A 25,647-nucleotide genomic window follows, 5' to 3' on the forward strand; every position below is an offset into this window, starting at 1 on the left:
GAAGATGGCGGCTGCGTGGGGAAGTCACAGTGACTGGTCCACACAGTACTGAACACCCACGTCACAGCCCCGCCCAGACGGGGCCACGCCCCCTCGGAACTGCCCCTTGGTTCCTCCCTCTCCAAAGGGAGGGGGATAGTGGCCCTCCCCCCGGCAGAAACGAGCATAAAAGGTCGGTGGGGGGGGGGGGGGGACTGTAACCGAAACCGGTCAGCCGCAAACATGGGCGGCTCCAGAACACTCCGCGCAATGATGGGGAACGAGGGACTCGCGCACAATCTGCTCCCGTGACTTCCTAACTTGGGACCTTTGACCTCTTCCTCCGCCCCAGCCGGGCGACCTTTCTATCGTCTTGGACCTACTCGTTGTCGATCTTGTTAATGTCTCTGGTCCCTCTCCCGTTTTGTTTCACTTTCATATTGTTTCTGCCTGTCAATCATTGTACTTGCTTGTCAATATATCAATACATATGACTTATGGCAACATATTTATAATGCATGCATGCCTATTAATCCATGTTTAAAGGTAAATGCACATCTTTCAATCAGTTATTATTTTTCTCAGATCATTTATTTTGTCTGTGTCTTATTAACAAAATATATCCCTGTTTGTTAATCAGCTTCTCTAACTGTCAATTTATTGGCCTACCTTCATGGGCATATCAATCCACTGCTTGTAAATCATCTGCCTTCCAACCAATAGAGGTCTGCCAATCTGTTTATCTGTTAGTATCTTTAGCTTCAGACGCACACGTGCTGTGTAGAAACGAGACCTACATCGTGGTCTTCTGCCCACCCATAGTCTTGGCATTTGCTGCAACCATCGTCGCTCCATTTACAAACGGCATGCCTAGGTCATGCATCTTCAGGTTTTTAGCCCTGCCCGAGCGACCGACCCAACTACTGTTGAACATACGCTGGAGCGGGTATAATATTTTGGTTTTAGATGCCTACTCCATTTTCGTATGTTTACATTAAAATTACTAGTGAATAATTATAATAATTAATTGTTTGTTGTGTTTAAAACGAATCAACCTTAGTTAACAAGAAGAATACACGTGGGAATGCATTTTGCATGGCTAAAATAATAAGTGAACTAAGTTGGTATGCATATTAAAATGATAAACGTTGCTTTTGTGATGTTATTGCAATTTGCGCTTAAATAAACCAGCATTAACGGCTTTGAATGTTGCATATGGCTAGATAAATGCACACACATAAGGGTATTAGCGAGGGAATAACATTGTTTTAATTATTTCTATGTATTAATTACGATTTTGTGTTTTCTTTGCTTAAGTTGACTATTTTGGCCTACCAAAACATGGCCGCCGACTGAAGCCTATTCTCGAGTACATTACTTCATCATTTGGACAATGGAGAAAGGCGTTTGCACTGACATCGACCATGTCCCTTGTGTGACCTGTCAGACCATGCCCATGAAGACTACCCTGGGCATATTGCCAATGCCCCTGAACATGAAGAAAATTGTTACAAGAAGGAATTTGAACTCATAAACTGTACTCGTTCCTATCATTTTGCAACAAAAAGAGATTATAGACTTCGTTTCCTAAAACAATCGATTTGGAACTTTCCCCGTATGGGAACATCGGCAAATGTTGCCAAACGAACTGGAATATATTTTTGAATTAGCCAATCATCTTCCTGAGAAACGTCAAATGTAACATTTTTCATGTAAATTTTAGTATAAATATTGGTAGACTAGAGAGGTATAAGGCGTTTGTCATTTCCAGTATCCTGAGGTTATGCTAATGGAGAGGACGGTGACTCTACATGACGGCACAGAACTCTGACGTTTTTGCTGAGGACCAGTTCTGACTTAGAAAACAACAATTAGCCAGAATAGGTAAATATGACAAAGATGATATTGCAATTATTAGGCTTTTAACTTGCATTGGATTTAGATAAAAGAAAATCATTATTTGAATTAATGTGATTATTTTATTGAAATGTTTATTAAATAATTTAGAGTATTAAGATTTTCATCAAACCTTGCAACAACTAAATGATTCGATCGACCCATTGATAGAGGGATTGTTAGTGTGATTCAGGGAAAGTAGTTCTTCCATCAAGGAAAAGCAGTTTGGTTCGGAACTGATGTTCCCTTTATAGGCACGGATAGATTGATAGAATGAAAGCTGGTGTTATGGGCCCCACCAGCGTATGAGGTGTGTGTGTGTGTGCGTGAGACTGAGAAATCGTTCTGTCCGTGGAAGTAGAGGGAAATAGAGAAACCCGAACTGCACCAGTTTCTTGGTAGCAGAATGATGGTTTTTATTGTTTTGGTTAGATGATTTTGCGTGTATATAGCTTATTGATTATGGATTCGTGTACTAACACTAGATGTTGGAGTCGTATTGAGTTCTATGTAGTGTGTACGGCTTCTGGGACGTAGGAAGTCGGTGACAGTTCCGTAGTAGGGCAGAGGCAAGCGCTGCTCTCGGGAAAGGCGGAATTGTTGGCCCAGTATGCATACAGGGGAAACGTGTGACAATTGAAGTTACGCGTCGCATTGTCTGGGTTCGATTCGGTAGCATCGCCGTGTGTTACCATTAGAGACATATTTTCTGTGTGAGAGAAGTGTGTATGATAGCGAAGGTTACCTGTGAAGTTCTGGTCTTAGGTACCAGGGATCCTATTGGCATTCCGATAACGCTTATCACTAGAAAGGTAATAGGTACTCTCTGAGCTTGTTAGAAGGACAGGGCAGAGGTAAGCGCTGCTTTGTTAACGTGTGTTATAAATTCTGTAGTAGGACAGACTGTTCGCTGTTCTCGGGAAAGACAGGATTCTGTGTGAATGTGCTACATTTTCTGGTGTGAAAGTGCGTGAATGAAAAAGGCATTCCGGTTAATTGCGAAACTCTGGTTTTATTTCTCAGGAGCATTACGTCTCCAACTATGTGTCTTAATTCTGGAGAAACAGCTAATTGATGCTTGCTAGAAGGGTGAAGTAGAGGGATGTGCTACTTTATCAACGGAAGTACCGATTCTGTAGTAGGGCAGAAGTGAGCGCTGCTCTCGAGAAAGACAGAATTCTCGTGAGAAAGGTCTATTGCTATTCTTTGGTTAGCGAAGCGGACAATGGAGATGTTTATATGTTGTAACTAACAAAATCGTGGAAATTGAAACAAAGTCTACCGAGTAGTTTTTGTAAAGGAGGGGTAGACGAGAGACAGGAGCAGGAGCTGCTGCAGCGACTGCTGACGTCAGAAAGACCGCGCTGGGATTGGACAATGGGTCGGAACAGCAGAAGCGCCCTGATTGGTGCGTTAGTGTGTGCCGCGCAAGGATTGGAAGAAGTACAGGGTGACGTAGACGCTCCAGGATTGGTGCGTTGGTGTGAGTCGCGCTGGGATTTGAGGATTGTAATAGTGACGTGGACGCTCCGGATTGGTGCGTTAGTGTGAGTCGCGCTGCAATTGGACGAGATCGTACAGTTGTAGAGAGGACTAGGGATTTACGGAAGACAGGAAAATGTATTACCACGCTGTGGAAAAGAAGAAGTCATTGTTCAGTAGAATTAAGAGTTGGTTTGTGAAAGACAAAGAGATTGTGACAAGAGAAGGACAGTTACTTCCTCCGACGAAAACCCCCGCATCCTTCATGGTTGCGAAATATGGGTATCATACTTGCATTTGGTTGGACAATTGGGTGAAGTACACAAGGGAAGACGGAGTTTTAACTTTCCCAGAACATGGCTCATTTAATCTGGCCATATTAAGAAATCTGCGGGAGCGAATGATGAGCTTAGAGCCCCGACCTAGGCCGACACAGTTCGAGGCATTGACTGAGTGGGAAGATGAAATGCATGAGCGGGAAAAGCAGAGAAGCGGTGGTAGATATAGGTATATGTTTGGACGACAGTATGATCGTGAAACTCATCATGATCGAATGAGAAGGTGGCGAGACGCAAGCATGACTGAAGGACTGTTTCCTGTGAGAACTGCAGGGGAGACGGAAGGGAGAAAATGTGTAGAGAAGAAGCATAATGTAGAATCTAGAAGGTATGGGGCAAACGAGTCAGAGGACGACGTTCTAGATGACATGTTTTACAAAAGTCCACCCCCGTACAGACAGGAACCAGAGGTAGGAAACCAAGGTACTCCCATGCGAGATACCCTGCGAATTCTTAAAACAGAAGTCATGACACCAGAGATGAAAAGGAGCAATTTCTTTATGGAAAGAGAGAAAGAAATGGGAAAAAGGGCTGAGAGTGAAAACTCGATGGAATTAGCAAAGACCACCCTGGAACTAACAGAGAAAATAAGAGAATTGACCAAGAATCTAGAAGCAGTTACGGTTCCTGTAACAATAGGTCCCGTTATGCCCATTTTTGAGAAGCAGAAAGAAAGCGAACATGGTCTAACAGTTCCGTATGTGAGCAATAGACAGGTTGTTCAGCCAGAACAAACCCTAATGAGAACAAGAGAGAACCCGTGGAGACCTACAATGTGCGAAGGTGAATTGAATGTGCAAAATAACCCGTTCTTGAATCCTGATTGCATAGAAACAAACAGAATGACCGGAGGATCAATATTAGAACCCCAAAGAGTAACAGAACCCGGGAGTGTAGAAAAATCCACAGGAATAACTACAGATGAATTGAGCGAATGGTTGAAGGGCTTGCAGGGAAAGGAAAGAGAATCCCAAACAATTGATGTGGCCAAATTACGCATGGTACTAGAAGAATTAATAGTAGGGACAATCCCCACAGAAAAGCTGAAAAATTACCAGGATGAGGAACTATTGTTCCTGTGCAAGAGTGTCACTTGGAGAGCAAAGAATTTACATGACAGTCTAGAAGAAATAGCAAGCGAAATGGGAGTTGACATGGACAGGGTAAAAGCTTTACAAAAGCCTTATCAAGTGGATTTCACTGAGAAAGACATTGAAAACATGAACACCACAGGCCGAATAGGGCAGATTAAGGATATAATCACTTTGTTGAGGAAATGGGGATATGTGGAGAAATGGAAAAGTAGATGGTATAGAAAGCGAGATGATGTCTCAGACAGAACTTTTCCAGCATTTCCTGTGAGAGAGAAAGAGAAGGTAGTGACAGAATTTCCCATGAGAGAGATTCCAGGAGGGGGATATGTGCATGTCCCATGGACTAGACAGGCTATTTTGTCATTTACAAATGACTTCCTTTGATTGAGAGAAAAGCCCGTCGAGTGGTACAGACAGGTAGACAGATTTGTGAAGCTTAGGAAAGTATTATTGATTGACCTGAATAGCCTGTTTGATATAATAGTGCCAGCAGACTTATGGGCTGAATGCAAGATAGTCATAGATTGGCCAGCTAAAGAATACCCCAGAGACCCCAAAACAGGAGCACCAGACCCAGAGGTAATGAAGAAATATGAACAAGTCATGGTTTTCCTGAAAAACAAGGTACCTCCCAAAGAAACAGACTGGGTTAAAATAGACCGAACACATCAGGAAGTGAAAGAATCTGTTCATGCCTACTATGAAAGACTAATACTGGCTTTCAAGCAGTTTAGTGGAGATGAAAATCTGGGTGAAAAGGACCTGAGCCATTTTGTATATAGATTTGTATATGGTTTGCGTCCTGAAATCAGTGAGATGATCAAGCAGCACACTGTAGACTGGCAGAGCAAAAAGATCGATGAGATCCTGAGACATGCTAAATACTTTAGTGATGAGATTGAGGCAAAACAAAGAAAGCTGAAGGAAAAGGCAATGTGGGCACAAGTGAAAGTTGCAGAAAGACAGGAAGCGCAGTTGGTCGAACAAGCAAATAACCTAGGAAATAAACCGAGATTTGGCCCAGGAAAGGGGAAAGGTAACATAGAAGAAGCTAAAAAGAAGTTTCCATGCCACAATTGCGGTAGGTTAGGGCATTGGAAATCCGAGTGTAAATCTCCTCCGAGTGCTAATAATGAAAATCCATCATTGAATCCACAGGTGCAGAGTGAGGTGTGTGGCCAACAGCAGCAACAGCAGAAGGCTGTTAAATCACAGAATCAGGTGCCAAAACCGCCCTTACCACAGAGCAGAAATACCCAGAAATACAGTCAAGATTCGGGATTCTACAATGAAGAACAGGTAAACCAACCGCAACGCGCGAACGCTGTGTCACAATATTGGCTGCAAAAGGATGAGAGTGATTCAGAGGAGGAGTTCTGATGGTGCCAAAGGGAGGAAGAAGAGTGCGTGCTTGGCGCAACTCTAGAAATAGACCAGACAGGACCCTTTGTAGATGGGAAGGTTAATGATGAAAGCATTACTTTTCTAGTCGACACTGGAGCTACACGATCCACTGTCAGGTCAGCTGATGTAAAGAATCTTCCTCTCTCGGATAAAACAATCCAAGTAGTTGGTGTATCTAACACACAGATCAGAACGTACCTTACTGAACCGGTAAAGGTCAGAATAGGGACATTTTCAGACATGCATCGTTTTGTGGTGTGTGACACCAGTCCTGTAAATTTGCTAGGTAGGGATTTGTTGTGAAAGATGAATTGCACAATTTTCTGTACCCCAGATGGAATAGCTTTTGAGACACCAGATGAAGATGGCCTGTATAAAATGACCATAGCTAAACGAGAGAATGATGCTGCTGAAACATATGCCGTATTCAATCCTGATGAATTGCCCCCAGAATTAAAACAGACAGTGAAGGCAGCAGTTTGGGATTTCACTGGAGAAGATGTAGACCTGATGAGAAATACAGACCCAGTGAAAATTTCTGTAAAAGAAGGAGCAGTTTTCCCAAACATTCCACAATACAGACTGACACCCGAAATAATTGAAGGAGTGACCCCTTTAATTGAGAAAATGATCCAGCAGGGAGTGTTGAGAGAAATACTGAGCAGTCCATGTAATTCACCTATAATGGGACTGAAGAAGCCTAATGGAAAGTTCAGAATAGTGCAGGATTTGAGAAAAATAAACAGAATTGTTGTGTCATGCTGTCCCATTGTACCAAATCCGTCAGTAATCTTGTATCAGATTCCCCATGATGCAGAATGGTACACAGTAATTGATTTGTGCCATGCTTTCTTTTCAATCCCGTTGCATCATGACAGCCAGCCGATTTTTGCATTTCGGTTTGGAGAGCGTATTTTGGCATGGTGCCGAATCCCACAGGGGTATACAGAGAGCCCCTCGATATTTAATCAGTTGCTGGAGAAATCTCTAGGAAGTCTAGCAATGCCTGAAAATTCAGTCTTGGTCCAATACATCGATGACCTGCTTGTGGCATCAAACACGTGAAGCTTGTGAAACAGACACAATTGCTTTGCTGAATCATTTGGCAGATGGAGGATTAAAAGTATCTCCAACAAAATTGCAATTCTGCAAGAAAGAAGTCCAGTACCAAGGACATAATATTGAGAAAGGGCTGAGGAAAGTGACAATAGACAGAATCAGAATCATCAGAGGAATGAGAGCCCCGATGACACAAAGAGAAGTGAGAATGTTCCTAGGAATGGTTGGCTATTGTCGTCAGTGGATAAGTAATTTTTCCCTGATTGCCAAGCCATTGATAAAATTGACAAAGAGTGAGGTAAAAGACCCCCTTGAATTAAACAAAGAAGAATTAGCAGCATTCAAGCAATTGAAAGAGAGACTTTGTGAAGCACCTGCCCTAGGTATGCCCGATTATGAGAAGGAGTTTGATTTGTACTGCAGTGAGAGAAACGGATGTGTACTCTCAGTGTTAATTCAGAAACATGGAAGATTGAGGAGACCAGTTGCGTACTTCTCATCAATGCTGGACCCCGTAGCTGTGGGTTTGCCAGGATGTCTGAAAGCAGTAGCTGCTACATGCTGAAGCCTGGAGCAAAGTGAGGGAATCGTAATGGGATATCCCTTAAGAGTGTTTGTATCTCATGATGTGGCGATCCTTTTAACAAGGAGCCGGACACAGTTCATGTCACATAGTCGGCTGACTAAGTATGAGAAGGTCATTCTAGGTGCATCAAACGTGAGTCTTGAGAGATGCGTGAATGTGAATCCAGCCACTTTATTGCCAGATGCTGAAAGAGTGGAGGTAAGAGATGATGTTGATCATGATTGCCTGGATGTGCTTGACTTTTGCACAAAACCCAGACCAGACATAAGAGATCTGCCATTGCCAGAAAGTGATTGTGTTTTTTGTGGATGGATCTTGTTTGAGAACGGATGAAGGAGTGTTGAGTGCAGCATATGCAGTATGCACAGTTTCAGCAGTTATAGAAGCATCACCCTTGAAAGGAGTTAAATCCGTTCAAGTAGCAGAAATAGTGGCATTAACCAAGATTGGGAGGAATGTGAGAGTGACTGTGATGACTGACAGCCAGTACGGCTTTGGAGTTGTCCATGACTTTGGCCAGCTTTGGCTACAGAGAGGTTTCCTGACCTCCAGTGGAACTCCCATAAAGAATGCAGAAGTGGTTGGAAAATTGCTTGAGGCGATACAGCTACCTAAAGAACTGGCTGTTGTAAAATGTGCTGCTCATGGTCAAGGTAGTAATTACATCACTACAGGGAATAGATTTGCCAATGACATGGCTCAGTATTGTGCTAGAAACCAATATTCCATTAATCGGTCAAAGGAAAAGGAAGTGTCTTCTTGCTCCTTAATGTTTACTAATGTGGTGGGAACGTGGGAAGAAGTGAGGCAGCTGCAGGATGAAGCAGGAGATGACGAAATGAGGGAATGGGTAAAAGCAGGCTGTGCACCAAGAGAGAAAGACCACGTGTGGGTCCATAGGGATGGAAGACCAGTAATGCCTGATAGCATGATGTCAACCATGGCACGGATGTATCATGGCCAGGGGCATCTAGGGAGAGATGCCATGATAAGGGCCTTTAAGCAGACCTGGTACAATGCAAAATTCAGCTTGATAGCAGAGAGTCTCTGTCAAAGGTGCCTGATATGTCAGCAATACAATCCCGGAAGAAAAACAGTAGTGAGCCTAGGCACCATAGGCAGAGAGGGAGGACCCTTCACCAGAATGCAGGTAGATTTTATTGAAATGCCCCAAGTCAACAGGTTGAGGTATGTTTTGGTGATAGTCTGTCTGTTCTCCAGGTGGGTGGAAGCATTCCAAACAAGAAGAAATGATGGGATAACAGTAGCTAAGCTATTGTTAAGAGAATTCATCCCAAGGTTCGGGTTCCCAGTGACCATTGAATCAGACAGAGGAGGACACTTTTATAATGAAATCATGAAATTGATCTGTGAAGCATAGAGTGTACAACAAAAACTGCATTGTGCCTACCAACCAGAGGCTTCTGGTGTGGTTGAACAAATGAATGGTACCATCAAAAACAGAATTAGGAAAATGTGTTTAGCCACAGGAATGAAATGGCCTGATGTCTTGCCTCTAGTCTTGATGACGATTAGGTCTACTCCAGACAGAACAGCAGGCTTGAGTCCCCATGAAATTATTATGGGACGTGCCATGAGACACGTGTTTGTACCCGTCAACAAGCTGATGACTATAACTGATGACATGGTTTTGGATTACTGTAAAGGCCTGGCTGACGCAGTCCATTCTGTGTTTCACCAGGTTGGAGAAGACGCCACCACACTTGAAAAGAAACCAGCCCATGATTTGAGCCCAGGGGACTGGGTGAGAAAAAAGGTCCACCGAAGAAGAAATTGCTTGGTTCCAAGGTGGGGAAGGCCAAGGCAAGTTGTCCTGACCACAACAACTGCTGTAAAGTGTGCAGGACTGAAAAATTGGATACATGCCAGCCACACCTTGAGAGTTCCGAATCCAAGTGACAGTATTGGCAAAGAGTATTTTGATGACTCAGAATCGAGTGGTGATTCAGACAGCGAGATTCCAAAGACAAAGGAAAATCCTGTAAGGGGGGAGAAAGGGCCAAGATCAGCTCTAATTCCCCAAGCAGAGATCTTGCGGAGAACACTGCAAATTACAGAGACAAATTCAGATTCTGGAAAAGAGCCAGAAATACCAACTACCAGTAACGAACACAGAAAGAAGGAAAGAAAAGAAAATTCCAACAGAAGTGACATTTTCACCAAATGAGAGAGCGAGAGAAGTTCCACCTGAGATAATCCTTGAAGGGGAAGAAGGGACAGAAATAGAGAGAGAGGGACAGATTTCTGCGGAAAACCCCCGAGGAGGTGTAGGGACAACCAACACTGAGTTAGGTGAAGGGACAAGTAGACAGCAAGAAGACTGCGTGCTGGAGACCCGAGGAGGGACAGAAGTAGGGCAAAAACAAGAGGTGGAAAAAGAAGCTGTTGTAGAAAACGAGGCAACAGAATCTGAAGAAAGTGAGAACGAGATACATAAAGGTCGAGTTCTGAGAAAGAGAACTTGGATCGAAGAGAAAAATAACAAAGAAGGCAAAATAAAAAGAAATGCTAAAGGAGACCTTTGGCCAAATAAGATCAAAAGACTGAGATATCGACTGACACGAGTTAACACCTCAAAACTGAACAGGTGAACGAAATGTCAAGTCAAAACAAAGCCAAAGAAGGAGAAGCAGAGATATCTGAAGAAAACAAAAGAATAAGAAAACCAAACCAGAAGTAGAAGTCGCCAGAATGGACGTACGTGGCACTGCCTGAACAAGGAGAAGAGGCAGACAGTCAAGGAAATCCAGAGGAGACTTTACTGAGAGTGGTTGAAGAAGAAGAAACAGTGGGAATCCTGAGAGTTATCTTGTTTGATATTGGAGAAGAAGCGGATATTCAGGCACTTCTGCATTTTGATGACGAGGAAGAAGTGAAAAATGATGAGATGCCAAACTGAGTAATTCCAAAGAAGGCATTTGTGGAAGAAAATAAGAGACTAAAACTAGAAAATTAAAAGTCTGAAATAACCTGTTAGGTGCTCAGTGCTCTGAGTATCCTGAGGTTATGCTGACGGAGAGGACGGTGACTCTACATGACGGCACAGAACTCTGACGTTTTTGCTGAGGACCAGTTCTGACTTAGAAAACGACAATTAGCCAAAATAGGTCAATATGACAAAGATGATATTGCAATTATTAGGCTTTTAACTTGCATTGGATTTAGATATAAGAAAATCATTATTTGAATTAATGTGTCTGGTGATTATTTTATTGAAATGTTTATTAAATAATTTAGAGTATTAAGATTTTCATCAAACCTTGCAACAACTAAATGATTCGATCGACCCATTGATGGAGGGATTGTTAGGGTGATTCAGGGAAAGTGGTTCTTCCATCAAGGAAAAGCAGTTTGGTTCGGAACTGATGTTCCCTTTATAGGCACTGATAGATTGATAGAATGAAAGTTGGTGTTGTGGGCCCCACCAGCGTATGATTTGTGTGTGTGCGTGTGACTGAGAAATCGTTCTGTCCGTGGAAGTAGAGGGAAATAGAGAAACCCGAACTGCACCACATACACATTGGTCATCGGTGTCCGAACACACATTCTGCCACAGTGAACTCTATTGCTAGTCTTATTTGATTTGGCACTGCACCCTTCCCCCTGTCTTCAGACTTGTAGCACCCTGACCAAGGTTTTCTATGCGCCTTGTCAATACGTTATATAATTAAGAATTCCCATGGAGTTCTCTCCTTTTGCATGCACATTTTTCTATGTATGGAAAGCGTTCTGTCTTATGTCGCCCACTGTAGCATCATTGACCTGTAGAACAGTGATACTTTTTTTCACTTACTAATGTACACGCAAGCACCTCACTGTGACTTTTGTCCAGGGCAACTGGAATTATGCGGCCTGGTTGAGTAAATTATGCGTTCAGAAATGGCAAATTATGCAGCATAATGTGGTATATTTTATTAGAACGTTTGCGTAAATATTTTATAATTTTTACACTGCCTGGGGATTGGTTGCATTTCATTAGTACCATTTTAACACCCAAATAAAGCAAGAAACAAAATAAAAGTGCATATTGAACCTTTACGAATGAGCGTTCCACTACGCGACAACACGTGTGTCTAGAGGGAATATACACGCATCCAGTCCTTGTTGATGATGGCGTGTTTGCCTGGAATGGGTGGTTCCTGCTGGAATACTCTGGTATTGCATTGCACTGACCTTTTTCATTCTTCTTGACTTTTTCAACCTGTAGTTCCACCCCTACACTCTCATGGCATCTATAAACAAGCATTGGCATAGCCAATAGGACTCGCTTTTGGGACCTTATAAGTATTTAGTTATGCAGCACAATATCCTTGGTGCAACGACATCAACCGTTGCATGTAAGCACTCCCACACCCACCAGGTACATAAGCTTTTGGTTGAAGGACAGGAAGGGTTAAGGGTGTAAATGCAGGCTTGGATGTCCAAGATCTGCATCGCAAAAATAACACAAGCGGACACCACCGTTTTCTGCATTATACAAACAGGGTGGTAGCCACTATTACTCAGAAAATGAGCATACTTTGGCCGCATCCCTCAGCTCTGCTGTTCATTAAAACTGAAAGTAACATGGAAACATGAAGACTCATATGACTGTCCAACTCACTGTAGGATAAACACAGGGTATCCTGAAGATGGCAAGTGAAGGACATTACAGCATTCCAAATAAGAAATGGGGAGAAAATTGGCCCAATAGGGGATGTGGAGGTCATCAAAGCACTATACATAAAGAGAAATATGTGCCCTGTTTGTTCAAGTTAAGTAGTCAAGTAGTTGACTATGAACCACTATCTGCCCACCTATAAAGGGCGTTCTTTCAGAAATCAACTATTCAACTGAGAAATGAGCCCTCGTTTATTAATTTGTCCAGTGTTTTTTAGAAGGAAATGACGTTAAATGGATAAACACTGAATCGTTAATGTGATTCAATGGACAGAAACACTGCCTAGACGGACACGCTGATTTTTAGGCAAGGGGAGATTAAGTGATTTGCCCAGAGTCACAGGATGTTTGAGCCTCCTACCACACTGGAACCTGGTTCCCCAGCTTCATAGTCGTCCGCCCGAGCCGTTAAGCCACACCCTTGTACCTTTTGAGTGGACAGTTCTGCAACCCATCTGTGGGAATAATTTCATAAGGTAAGTCGTGCTAGAAAGGCATTGTTGGCTAGTCTCTGCTGAGAGACCATAGCATGGTGAAGGGAGGCGGTGTTAGTGATTGGATACAGCGATACGGCCCCAAATCATCAATGGTACAAAAAGGAGGCTTTGGTCCAGGTGACCAATTGGGCATCGATCCCATATGATTCATTTGCATCCTGTCCCTGCACACCCCCTTCAGATCCTAACTCTTTAGAATCATTAACTTATGTAAACAGGGAGCTCCATAATGAACTCTGTACACATCTCTTAATGTTCTGCTGGGGGTTCATTCTAACCAGCCATATGCCCTCAAACATGCCCTCGTATAATTGATGTCTCTATACTGCTGCAGGTGAAGTCCAGAGCACAGCAGCACGTGACGCCTGTGTCATACATGCGCCCACTATATGTTGCAATTGTACTAATGACTGAAATAAGATTTAATGTATGTATCCTTTTTTTAAAAAAAATAAAGCACATCATGCATCTGCTAGCCCATCTCCGTGGTGGGGGGGGGGGGGGGGGGGGTCTAATGAATCATGGCGGAGAGGATTTGGCCTATCGGCTAGGGAGGTCGACCTCGAAGCTGGGGAACCGGGTTCGAGTCTCGGCGATGACGCTGAACATCCTGTGATTCTGGGCAAATCACTTCATCTCCCCGTGCCTAACAAAAAATAATGTGTCCTTGTGTAACAAAACTGGTGCTCGTGTGAAGCGCTCTGATACCCGATACCCTGGGTCAAGTTCACGCTATATAAAACTGTCAAATTAAATGGCGATCTGTGTATTCAGGCCTCCCCTCTGTCTCCTCATCGCATGACACTTTAGTCAAGCTCAGTATCTGTATATTGCTGGGACACAGCAGAAGTATTTGCTGAATGATTAAAGAACAATGTCATGCTGAAGTCACACATTTCATTCACGCTGGTTGCTTTTGACTCGCATATGCTGTGCTGCAGAGTAAGTGATTGGCGGAGAACCAAGGCGAGCCGGGCTCAAGCCAAAGAGCAGGCTCGGCATGGCTCTGAAACCCAGTTTAAGGAGGGGCTGAAAGCAATGTAGGGCAATGCACCTGATCTCCTTACACACTGACAATCCCTCATCCCGATCACTCTAAAAGCGAAAGTGATCGCGATGACGCACATTAGGGATGTGTGCGCAGCAGCGGGGGGAGGGGTATGGTGCTGAAGGCTGGCGCAGGAGATGGCTGGGTGAGAAGGGAGGGGGTAATGTGTGGAGCAGCTGTGCGCGTGCACGCCATCGTGCACTGTAGCTTGTCACCAGCACAAAAAGGTGGCTAGCACTTTCTAAACCCACCTACTAAATGTCTTGCCTTACCAGCGCACGCGCTGGGTCAGGCGAGACCTAAAAAGGGCCGAGCTTCAGGAAGTCTAGATCAGCAGCCATTTGTCAACCAAAATGTTCATTGAATTTGTAAAGGGAGCCCTTTCCCAATCCCCTCACTCACACCAGTGTTTGCATCCCCAGCCCCCCAACCACTTGAATGCGGGTAATACACTTCCATTGACTTCTTATATATTTATTCGCTTTTACTTCCCTGGCTAAATCCTTTATCGTATTCATAGTGGTTCCCTTGTTAGGAAGCAGGGCTGACGAGCTAAAATTTAAATTTTTATTAAACAAATTAAAACCAAAAGAAGGAATTCAAATACAACAGAAACAATCTGGTGTCCTGCTCTAAAGCTACATTGTCCGCTTTAACCAAGCAAATGGAAAAGGATAAATACAGGTCTTCTCTGATCTGGCACAAATTAAATATAATTGGCAAAGCCTTAAGGTGTCAACGTATGGCTAAAAAAACATTTACATTAACAATGTCAAAAGCTCATAGCTCTGCCTTTGCTGAGACCAATTGGCTTTGCCAATGCTTGTTTTATATGATAAAGTCCACGTAGAAGGGCTGAGCCATTATTTTTTTGCCTCATTCTAGTTACAGATCCTGAGGAGAACGAACATGTTCTAAATAATTGAGTTTGTGAGGAAGGACTCTGGCAGACTTAGCCTTAGCTCGGATGTGCCCATTGGGGTCCAAGAATTAATCCAGAATCAAACCCATGAATTGTGCCCACATACCTTGCAATGGGATATGGGTGTGTGCTCAAGAGAGCAGAGTACAGTGCTGAGAGAGGGGTGTGTGCATGGATTTGAGTTGCACACGGTTAGAGGGGTGTGTGCAGGGTTAAGTGTTGCAGGTGGTTAGAGGGGTGTGTGTAAGATCAGTGCAATGAGTAGGGTGTGAGGATTACTGTAATCTATGGTCGAAGGATGTGTGGAGGGGCATTCATGGAACACACCACAGTGCGCAGAGACTTCAGCAACACGTGATACCCACTTTCTAATTCTCCCTTTCCCTCCCAGGCTCGCACTCTCTCCGCTACTTCTTCTCCTTCGTGTCGGAGCCCCTCCCCGGAGCCCCCCAGTATTTCGTAGTTGGGTACGTGGATGATGTCCCCATCATCGGTTACACCAGCGAGAGCCGCAGGGCAGGGCCCCGGGCCCCCTGGATGGAGAAGATCACAGACGAGCAGCCGCGGTTCTGGGAAAAGAGCACAGAAAGCTTTCAAGAAGTGATGGAGCAGCTGAGCGACAAGCTGAGAAAGTTGATGGAGCAAAAGAACCAGTCCATGGGTGAGTCACTAGAGAAGGAGAGCCAGTAATGATATGAGATGTGAGCGACTGAGGTCGATGGGGGACAAGTGGCACAAGGTCATTGATTGCTGAGAAAGGAGACTGAACCAGCCGAAGGTAAATGGTGGTGCATTCTGTTTGTTATACATTTCCAATAAACAACAAGATTGCAGCCAACAAAAGAAAGAAGAGCCAGCAAGAGAAGTCACTCTTGGTGTTTAAAAGAACCCTCACTCACCGACCTAGTTGGTGACATGCTTCATCATTGGGTTCCCACCAGAGAGGCCGAGTGCCTCCCTGGTGTGCTACAACGCCTGACTACAGCGAAGCAGGTTTTTTGGTGATGTGAGTGAAAAAGTGATTTAAAATGCCTTGGTTTTATCCAAAATGTTTTATTGGTGGAAAACTAGGCACAAGTAAAAACCAGTGTGGTGGATGTTCAGCAACTGGTTCAATTAGCCAGAAACACCTAGTGTGAAAAAGTGTATGGTCAACATGTTTCTGCCTCCTTTCGCTCTTAGCGAGGCATTCATCGGCACCAAAACCCCACGGCGATATGCACATGCTAAGGCACACCCTAAGCTGTGGTGTTAAGACCGAATTAAACTCACGGTTATAACTGTGCCTTCAGAATTTCTGAAAGCCGTATCAATCTGTAAAACAAAAAGACATACAAAAAGACAACACAAGTCACATAACCGAAGATACAGAATTGCTTCAGTGCTTAAATTCGTCTAGAAGTGACAAAACTGATACCACTGCTCAGTGCACTTCAGGGTGCAGCCATAGGCTTATCGTTGGAAAGCTATAGTGCTTATCAGTGAAAGTGACGCATGAATAATGAGCACTAATTCCTTGTGCTATCCACGTGACCTGGTGAAATGCCAGGCTCTAAGTTTGGTTTGACATTAATTCATGAATATCAAAGGCACGCTTTATTCCTACATGCCAACTCTGGCGTTGACGGTAAGTAAATCATTATAATAAGAACTTAACTAACAAGCATTTGCAATGCAATAGGTCTCGCATTATTAAAGTTTGAGCTATTGGCATTGCTAAAGAATGCAACAACAATAGCTCAGACTTTAATAATGCGAGACCTATTGCATTGCAAATGCTTGTTGTGAGTTGGTTGATGATTCCTGCATAGATGGTGTTTCTGTAGTCCAGTCTGTAAGTGATGAGGGCTCGGATGCTGGTCTTCCTGGTGTTTGGTAGCCACTGCAGCCTCCATTGAGTAGGTCCAGGGAAGGGGGAGAAGCACAAGGGCCGGTGGGTGGGCAGGCTGGGAAGTTTGTGGGAGAATGAGATGGAGTGGGAGGTGCATGGAACAGGTAAGGAGTTGTGGGGAGGAGGGCGGGCGGCAGAGAGGGCAGGAATGGTATCACGAAAGGGGCACTGCGAGAAAAATTACTGGCAAAAAGAAACAAAAGCACAATTACGGGGAGAACGAATGGCACAATCATGGGAAAAAGAGATGGATAAAGGCACATTAATGGCAAAATAATGTGAAAACAAACGGATAAGGCACAATCACGGACAAAAAGCAAACAGAGGAAGGCACAATCATGGAAAAACAATGGCTCAATCATTATTCAGAGAGAAAAATAGTGGCAAAAAGGTCATAGAAGAGATAGGGGAATGATTGAGGCAAGAGCCTTGAGGCGCTGGGGCAGGATTAGAAAGGGCATTGACTGGTTAGAGGACTACTCAGAGGTAAGTCCTGAGCAAGGAGCCTAGGGCTTCCGCCAGCTTAATGCATGTTCCGAGCTGCGACCGCCATTTAGTGATTAGGGAGGGGTAGGAGTCCCTCCTGGTAGAGGTGATTCAGGATCAGGGGGACATGGGAGGAAGGAGGGTGGAAAGAAGCAGGAGGCACGAGGAATGGGTAAGAGCAGTAAGGGGGGGGAGAGGGAGGGAAAGGGATCACTCAAGGAGGCAGCAAGCCAATGGCTAGGTGAGAGATACCACGAGAAAAAAAGGCATAATCCAAGAACAAATGGCACAATCATGGGAGAAAGTGAAAGACAAAGTCAGAATAATCGCAAATAACAAGTGGTACAAACACGAGGAAGAAGAAACAGGCAAATGCACTATAATGGCGCAATCATGAAAAAAAGAGAATGGCAACGGCACAATAAAGGCAAAATCACAGGAAAGAGAGGGAGAGGCAAAAAAAGTGGTACAATCATGGGAAAAAGAGACAGACAAAAGGACAATAATGGCAAGACAAACAAACAACGAACGATCACAGGCAAAAAGCAAACACTTGAAGGCACAATTACTGAAAATCAAGTGGTCCGGACACGAGCGAGCACCCGCCGCGCGAAAGTGAAAGCAAATTTGTGACGCGGCGGAGCGTGGCGCGCGCGCTTGTTGAGGGAGACCATTCCAGGCGGGGGGAGCGGACCCTTTGAAGTATGATGCCGAGGGCGCCAGTGGGCTGAAGCACTTCCCCAAACAGATTGCATGGCGGCACGATGCACGCGATTGTGTGCGTGCTCGCCATGCAATCCACTTTTGGGAGCACTTTGAAATGCCCCTCTTACTATAGTCTCGCATAGCGATTGCGTAAACGCAATATCTAGGCGAGACCTAAAAACCGGGCACGAGCGGTCGTGCAGCTCATGACGCCAGTAATCAAAGGCAGACGTAGTGTATGGAGGAAGGCAGGCTTACTTTAAGTATATGGTAACCTTACAACATGGGTCCTGGTGGGGGGCGGTGGCTTGTAGTCACACGCTGCAATGTTAAAAACAAAATCAAGTAACAGTGTTACAATCGTCATGGCCATTATTTTACCTCCAGCAGCTGGCGACATGGTATCGCTACTCACTCCTTCAAACCCATGCGCCCGTATGGCACCTGCATACTCCCTTCCAGAGGGCCCTGAAGATGTCATGGTGTCGAGTCTGGCGGTTTGCGGTTGTCGGTCACTCAAAGGTGTATGCAGATGACAATAGAATAGAAGACTCGACTTTGACAATCTGATACTGCTTCATTGTCCAGTGAACGGACCTACTTCAGAATTTACCTAAAGCAATCTAAATAAGGGTATCTAACCTTTACTTAACGATTAAAATCGGAAATGCAGGCACATTAGCTTGGCATTGTGCGAGGCCGAAACTTAGCAAACCGTGACCTTTGGAGAATGTTAGGAATATTTCTGAAAAACCAATCAGGACATCTAGAGACACAATAAACCTTGATGGATTGGATGTCCCACAAAAGACGGGTCAATCATATTTTCGCAAACCTTTTAAAAGAAATCTAAGTCTTCCTGGGGCCTTTTCTGTTTTTGAAATATACATCTGGTCCTGATGAAGGTGGCAACATTGCCATCGAAACGCGTCGACCACTGATCTTGTGATACTAAGATCCTGCCTTTGCAGTTGTCTCATCAATTTCAGATGACATTGACGTATTTCATGTTTTAAATGTTGAGTACATGAGAAAACCAAAAAGAAGTTTCTATTGTTGTTGTTTTTGTTTCATGTATGAATGTGGAATGTGTGGGTATGGATATGAATGAGAAGGTATGTTGTTATAATATCTTTGCTTTATAGTTCATGTGCCCTAGGATTGCTGTCTATATGATGCTGTTTCACTGTAATGAATTTAATCAGTGTTTATTATATATGATTTGATTATGAAAAATGTATTAAACTGATCGATGACGAATTGAATAAGTCAAACAACAAAAAATAAAATTAACAAAAATTATTATAAAAAAAACTTTTTTTCTTGTGTGTAGCATCATTGCTTTTAGACCTGATCTTTTCCCTTGTACAATTAATTTGTTTGTTTTAAAAAAAAAGAGGTCGTGAGGGAAGGTTTACTATTTGTTAGAGTCTGGGAGTTTATAAAGGGAGCATCAGGTAGATACTTGGGAGCCTGTGGCGCGTCTGATAACGTACGGACATACGCGTTTACGTTGCCACCAGCCGAGCGCCCTGGAAAACTGGAATGTCAACCTGGGAATATCTCGGGCACCATTGAGACAAGGAAAACTTTATCAAGTTTGTGATCCCCCAAAAAAGGCTTTTAAACCCAGTGTCGGGTAACAGACCGTATTGAAAGTCATAAGACACAATGCTTGTGTATCTGTGAAAAGTCTGAGTAATATTTGTATAGTCAGGGTAATTATTGTGGCCTATAGCAATACACTGGCAATTGTACATTGTCTTGATAGATGAGGTAAATCATAAACGTAAGCTCTCATGCAAAGAAAAAGGGGGAGAAGTTAACCACTCCGATGTGATCGTGTGTGCTTTGTTCCCAGATAAAACCAGCAACCGTAATGGCAGTGGCACAAAACGGATGAGTCAGAGACCAAAGTGTTGGCTGAATAATGTAGCAACCAAAGCTCGGTGGATATCTGCTAACCCCAGTAGATCATGTGAACCATTAGTATTTGTTAAAGCAGGTTTCTAGAAGCAGGGCTAATAGTTACTTGAGGACAGGGGTCATGTCATGGAACTTCAGCGTCACAACACAGAACCCCATAGAATATGGTCATTGAGTCCATGTGGCAAAGCGGTAAACCCACCGCTGTTCTTTCTCGAACAGTATCCGGGACGACTTTTTCCCTGGTTTAACTTGCTCAATGACTGCCCAACGTAAGTCGTTGGTGGTATGGTGAGACGGCAGAAAGTGTTCAGTCAATTTAGCCGTGCTCTTATTACACCGGATATTGCTACGGTGTTCACACACCTGTTTTATTTTGCGTGTGGTCATGCCTACATACCTTAATCCGCATGGGCATGTAATATTGTACATTGTCTTGATAGATGAGGTAAAGCATAAACGTAAACTGTCATGCAAAGAAAAGGGGGGAGAGGGATGCTACAAAACAAAGACTTGTGAACTTGTTGCTTCACTAAACTGAGAAATGTGGGCTCTAATTTCCTGCAGACAACAATCTCTGAAATTCAGTAAAGTAGACTCTGGTCTCCGCAGCATGTACACATTGCAGACTGTATGTCATGGAACTGTTTGGTGTCCAGAAGGAACAGTCTAGAAGGGGCATTTCTTTCCGGATACGAGATGTTGCAGAAGGGGAATAATGACTGGCATAGGCATACATAGCACTGTGAGAACCCCAAAGTGCTGGACTTTATCCTTCTCTGACAGCAACTCTGAAAGTGTGTCACACAATTTACTGATGTGCTGCTAATCAACTAGGCAACGTGTCAGTTTGAACTATTGCAGAAGTTTGTTTCTTTAGCTGTTGTCTAACATCTCTGGAAAACGGTGTACTAAAATGAATAGGTCCCCCCTCCCCCAATGTTTTCAAAACCTTTTCTATAAAGAGGAACTCCAGGCAGTAACTCTTTTGAGCTGGGACAGACTCACCAGTATGGTGCCACACTGTGTTGAACTGGGAGGTAAAAGCATCCCTTCTATAGTTTATGTCTGAGTGGGCAGGAGTTGCACTGAGTGAAGTTTTGAGTATTGTACCTGTTTAGCTGCAGACTGGATTCCTTCCTGTTGCTTGGCAGAAAGCACAGTTTCTTGCACTTGTGTGATACAGAGATCCATGATTATGAACTCTCCAGACCTGTAATAAACTGCCAAACCAGGAGCAGAAGGCCAAAACATGCAGCCGGGGGGGGATTTACACATCTCTTTATGATCAGCTGTTCATGGCGCTGCACAAGGCAGTTTATTATCTTTATTCAGAGCCAGCCATTTTTTCATATGTTCAGTTTTATTTCGTATGTGTTTGTCAGTTGTCTAAGGACATCTACTGTTGACATTGTCTACTTTTATCTAATCACTTAAAGTTATTAAAGATGCTCATATCACTTTTATCAAATCTCTGCGGTCTAAATAAGTTAAAGTGGTAAGCCAATGCTGAGATGGAATAGGAAGTTTAAGAACAAACATATGAAAGTGTATGTGTGTGTGTGTGTCTGTGTGTCAGGGTCAATCAATACAGAGCTAGGAGAAGAAGCGGTAGCAAATAGGAAAGGCCAGTGTAGGACCTCCTTTCTCAGATGATTTCAACATGAGACAAAGCGGAAGGGTCAAATGACTGTAAGGTCGATGTTTAAACATTATTGGGACGAGCATGTTGGGACTGAGATGTGTATGCTGTGTGAATATACGTACCTTGAGCAGCACAACAGGTAATTGGGTAGGTTGTCTGAATTACCAGACAAAGGAGGGCAGGTCAGGAAGCGAATGAATTAAGCGCTCTTGTTCCAAGGTGCTTAAGAGCAAACAGAATGACCAAATGTTTAGGATTCGCCTAGTAAGCGCTTATGCTGTCTCTTTGAGACAATCTGTGTTCAGGTTATGGGCACTAAGCTATGCCAGTTTCCAAGGACTATCCCTGCTACAGTTTGTGGCACTATTTTTTTTTTTTCTTTTTAACGGGAGCACTCAAGACCAGTGCTCAAAACTACCAGCCTTGCTTCTCGTAGGCAAGGACTAAAAGTACAAAGTGCATGTTTACGCACCGCTTACAGGTTTTAAAAAACATAAATATGTCATTGTCATTTACAATGCCAATAGCTCAAACTCCTGCAAATGCGAGACCTATTGCATTGCAAATGCTTGTTTACATTTACTCTCTTCTGCCCCCTCCTCAGGTCTCCACGTGTTTCAGGCTATGGAGGGCTGTGAACTCCGAGAAGACGGATCTATCAAGCGGTTTGAACAATATGCCTTTGACGGATTGACCCTCCCTGCAACAGTGGTCTTGAGGGACTCTGAGGAGAGCTTCAAGTGCATAGAGTTTCTAAAAAAACTGCAGAAGTATGGAGAGGAGAGTCTGCAGAGCAGAGGTGAGAGCTGTGTATGGACAGGGCAGTAGAGGCAGGAGCAGTGCATGGACAGGGCAGCATATATGAAAGCTGTATCTGACACGACAAGAGCTGTGCCTGGACAGGAGAGCAGGAAGGCAAGAGCTGTACAAGAATGAGGAAGTAGAGACGTGAGAACAGTGGCCAGAGCTGTACATGGAGTTGGAGTAGAGCGGGACATTAATATAAACCCGACCCCTGGGCCCCCGAATTGAGTCCTTTTAGGAAAGGCAAGGTAAGTGCTCAGACTGAGTTTGTTCATTTCAAGTAGCACCCACAGCTTTCTTTAGTACTCCTATCCCTATTACCAATAGGTATAGGTAAAGAACAAGGCCTCCCCTAGTGACCCCACTTACATTAGTAAGCAGCTCCCACCTGACTCTGGTTGTCACTACAGCCCGTAAGAGCCAGCTCCCAGGCTACTGGTGATCTCCATTCGCCAGGCAGAGAGTATGCGTGTAGATGCTGCAGCGCTATCAGCCGGTCATTGGAGCGTTTGGAACTCCATTGGGCTAATCTCTAGCTATGACAGTGCCCGCTGGGACAAAATTGAGGAGGTCCTCCAGCATTCTCCCAGAAGAGCCCAGGGGAAGGGGTTGTGAAATCCTCTGAGGGAAAGCAGATCTCTGACACCACTATCCGCACTGCATTAGATGCTCCTCCTGCACAGGTATGCCTGGCTCCGTATTTCCGGTTTCAAACTGTAGGTGCAAGAGAACATACTTCACATGCCATTTGATGGTCAGGACCTATTCGGACCACAGATAGACCAAACTTAAGAAAGATGCAGAGACGGAAAGGCTATGGGTGCATTCCAAACACCTTGTGGCTCCTTTCGCCGCACACACTTTTGTGGAAGCTCAAAGGCAACCTCCCAGATGCCTCCACATCCTTCCAACGTCTCCAGAGGCGCAGCAGCACTATCCTAGAGGCTACGTCAGAGGGTTCTCGAGAGGCAATAATTCAGAAGGCAGAGGCTAAGGTGACTCCCCCAAAGGTGCAGCCACCACCACCAAACTCTGACTTGCCTCTCTTCTTCTCCCCTGCCCCTCCCCCCATTACACAATACCTGTCGGGGATGTGGCGGGGAAACCAACGTTCCCCCCCCCCCCCATTTAGCGGAACGCCACCTCTGACTAGCGGGTGTTATCCATTATCTAACATGGTTATTACCTGGAGCTCATTCCCACACACCCTGCTACTCCACCTCGCAAGTACAAACTCTCCCCAGAACACCAAAGGCTACTCGGGGAAGAGGTCAAAGCACTACTTCTCTAGGGGGCTATAGAGCCAATCTCTCTTCATTACCAGGGGATGGTACTATACTTCTCTTCCAGGGGATCCTCAGCAATAGTCATCAGCACTGAATATTCCCGCCCATGTGTGGGGACCCAGGAAATAATAAAATTATATATGAAAAACATATATATATATACAGCTCTGTACATGTATAAACATATATTATTTTTTCCAAGCAAATGCAGCCCCCATAGAAGGCTAGACAATGTAGACACAAATATCCAATAATCCACCATAGGTATAATAATACACCTAAATCTCATATTTTTTTTTTTGAGGTAAAAAACTCATGATAAGAGAAGAGAACACTGTGCAAAACACAGATCCACAAAACATTGTTAGCCTGCAGGCTGCATTGCAATACAATACCATAGAGACTGAAAAGCCTTGTACAGGTAAAAACTGGCACCGCGCCTTTAGGCAGCCCTGACTCCAATATCCCATCATGCCTCAGGGGTGACAGTTGGGTCAGTTGTTCTTTCCGGCTCCTTCAGTCAGGACCCTGGAATTCAGCTCTCTTCATTTTTCACTTTCCAGTCAAGAATTGTTACTTTTATAGTATTTTTTTTTTTTTGGCTTCCTCTTGTTAAATTCTGTTGGGGAAGCGTATTTCCTGTATTTTATGACTAGATTTAAAAAAAAATTCTTCTTTATTCATGCCTTGTCCATCCTGTGGCAAAAAGAAGGCCTCTTCAGACACACACGATGTGTGTATCGTCTGTCTACCAGATTCTCACTCTCCTGCATCCTGTCGTCACTGCAAGGATCTTTCAAAGAGGACTTTGAAGGAGAGAGAGAGAATTAGGCTTTATGGCCTTTCGGAGCGGTCGACGTCGAAGCAGCTGGTCCCTGTTTGTTCTCCATCGGCGTCGGGCTCGGCGTCGAAGACTCCAGCGGCGGGATCGTCGCTGACAGGTGAGGAGTCCAGGGAGAGTCATGTTTCCAAAAGAAAGTCCACGTCGACACTCGATCCGGCGGCGAAGCGCATTCGGTCGTCGTCGACAACTTCGACGTCAAGAAAACCATCGGCGTAGAAGGAGAGTCATCACCGATCGACGTCAAGACATCGTTCGACGTCAAGGGATAGACCTCGCTCAACGTCGAAATCAACACCAAGAGAAGTTGACGTCGCATGAAGAGCGTAGGCGTTCGACGTCGAAATCTACATTGACGTCGAGGCAAAGATCGTTGTCGTTGAGACCTGATTCGCCGTCAAGAGAGAGGCGATTGTCGTCGAAAGTACTGACGACGTCGAGACAAGGATAATCGTTGGAACATTCGACGTCGAGGCGGGTGCCTCCGTCGACGTCGAGGCGGGTGCCTACGTCGAGGCGGGTGCCTCTGTCGTCAAGGGTCTCCAAAACTTCGGAGAAGATAGTTACGTCGAGGCGAGATTCCCCGTTGGGTTCTAGGCCTCCGTCCAGGACAAGTCCTCCGTCGACGACAAGGCTCTCTACGTCGAGGCAGGACACATCGCCGGTTATCCGCTCGGCGTCGAAGTCCAGGTCTCCGGTGATAGGCCTATCACCGCCGAGACGGTCCTCCGCGGTGGGATACCGGGAAATGTCACACATTCGTTTGACTTTCAAGCCAGTATCGAGGCGCAAATCTCCACATAGATTGGTATATACCACATCGGAGCACGATTCATCTCGTCCTATTTCAATTTCACCTTCAGCCTCTGAAGGCTCGAGATCAAGATCCGGATCGCCGGAGGTGTTGGGTCTCTCTCCAGCTACTCCAGTGGAGCATACTTCTCAAGAGGAGGACCATGCTCTGACTCAGAGCCCCATCAGGGAAATACCTCAGGACACTTCGATGATTCAGGCAGTTAATGCTTCCTTAACAAGATTGAGGGCTCTGGATCTACCGTCATGACCAGCAAGATCCCAT

General features: G+C 44.5%; 1 protein-coding gene across 1 annotated transcript in view; it reads left to right on the forward strand.

Moving 5' to 3' along the window:
• LOC146869149 (class I histocompatibility antigen, Gogo-B*0102 alpha chain-like) overlaps window positions 1–25,647 on the forward strand; it is a 166,170-nt gene that overhangs the window by 53,098 nt on the left and 87,425 nt on the right. The window contains exons 2-3 of the mRNA XM_085640755.1: window positions 15,377–15,646; window positions 22,243–22,437. Of these exons, the coding sequence (XP_085496881.1) occupies window positions 15,377–15,646; window positions 22,243–22,437 (465 nt within the window). The remainder of the gene's footprint in view (window positions 1–15,376; window positions 15,647–22,242; window positions 22,438–25,647) is intronic.

Source organism: Triturus cristatus, chromosome 1_1 (assembly GCF_964204655.1).
Source record: "Triturus cristatus chromosome 1_1, aTriCri1.1, whole genome shotgun sequence".
Classification (NCBI taxonomy): domain Eukaryota; kingdom Metazoa; phylum Chordata; class Amphibia; order Caudata; family Salamandridae; genus Triturus; species Triturus cristatus.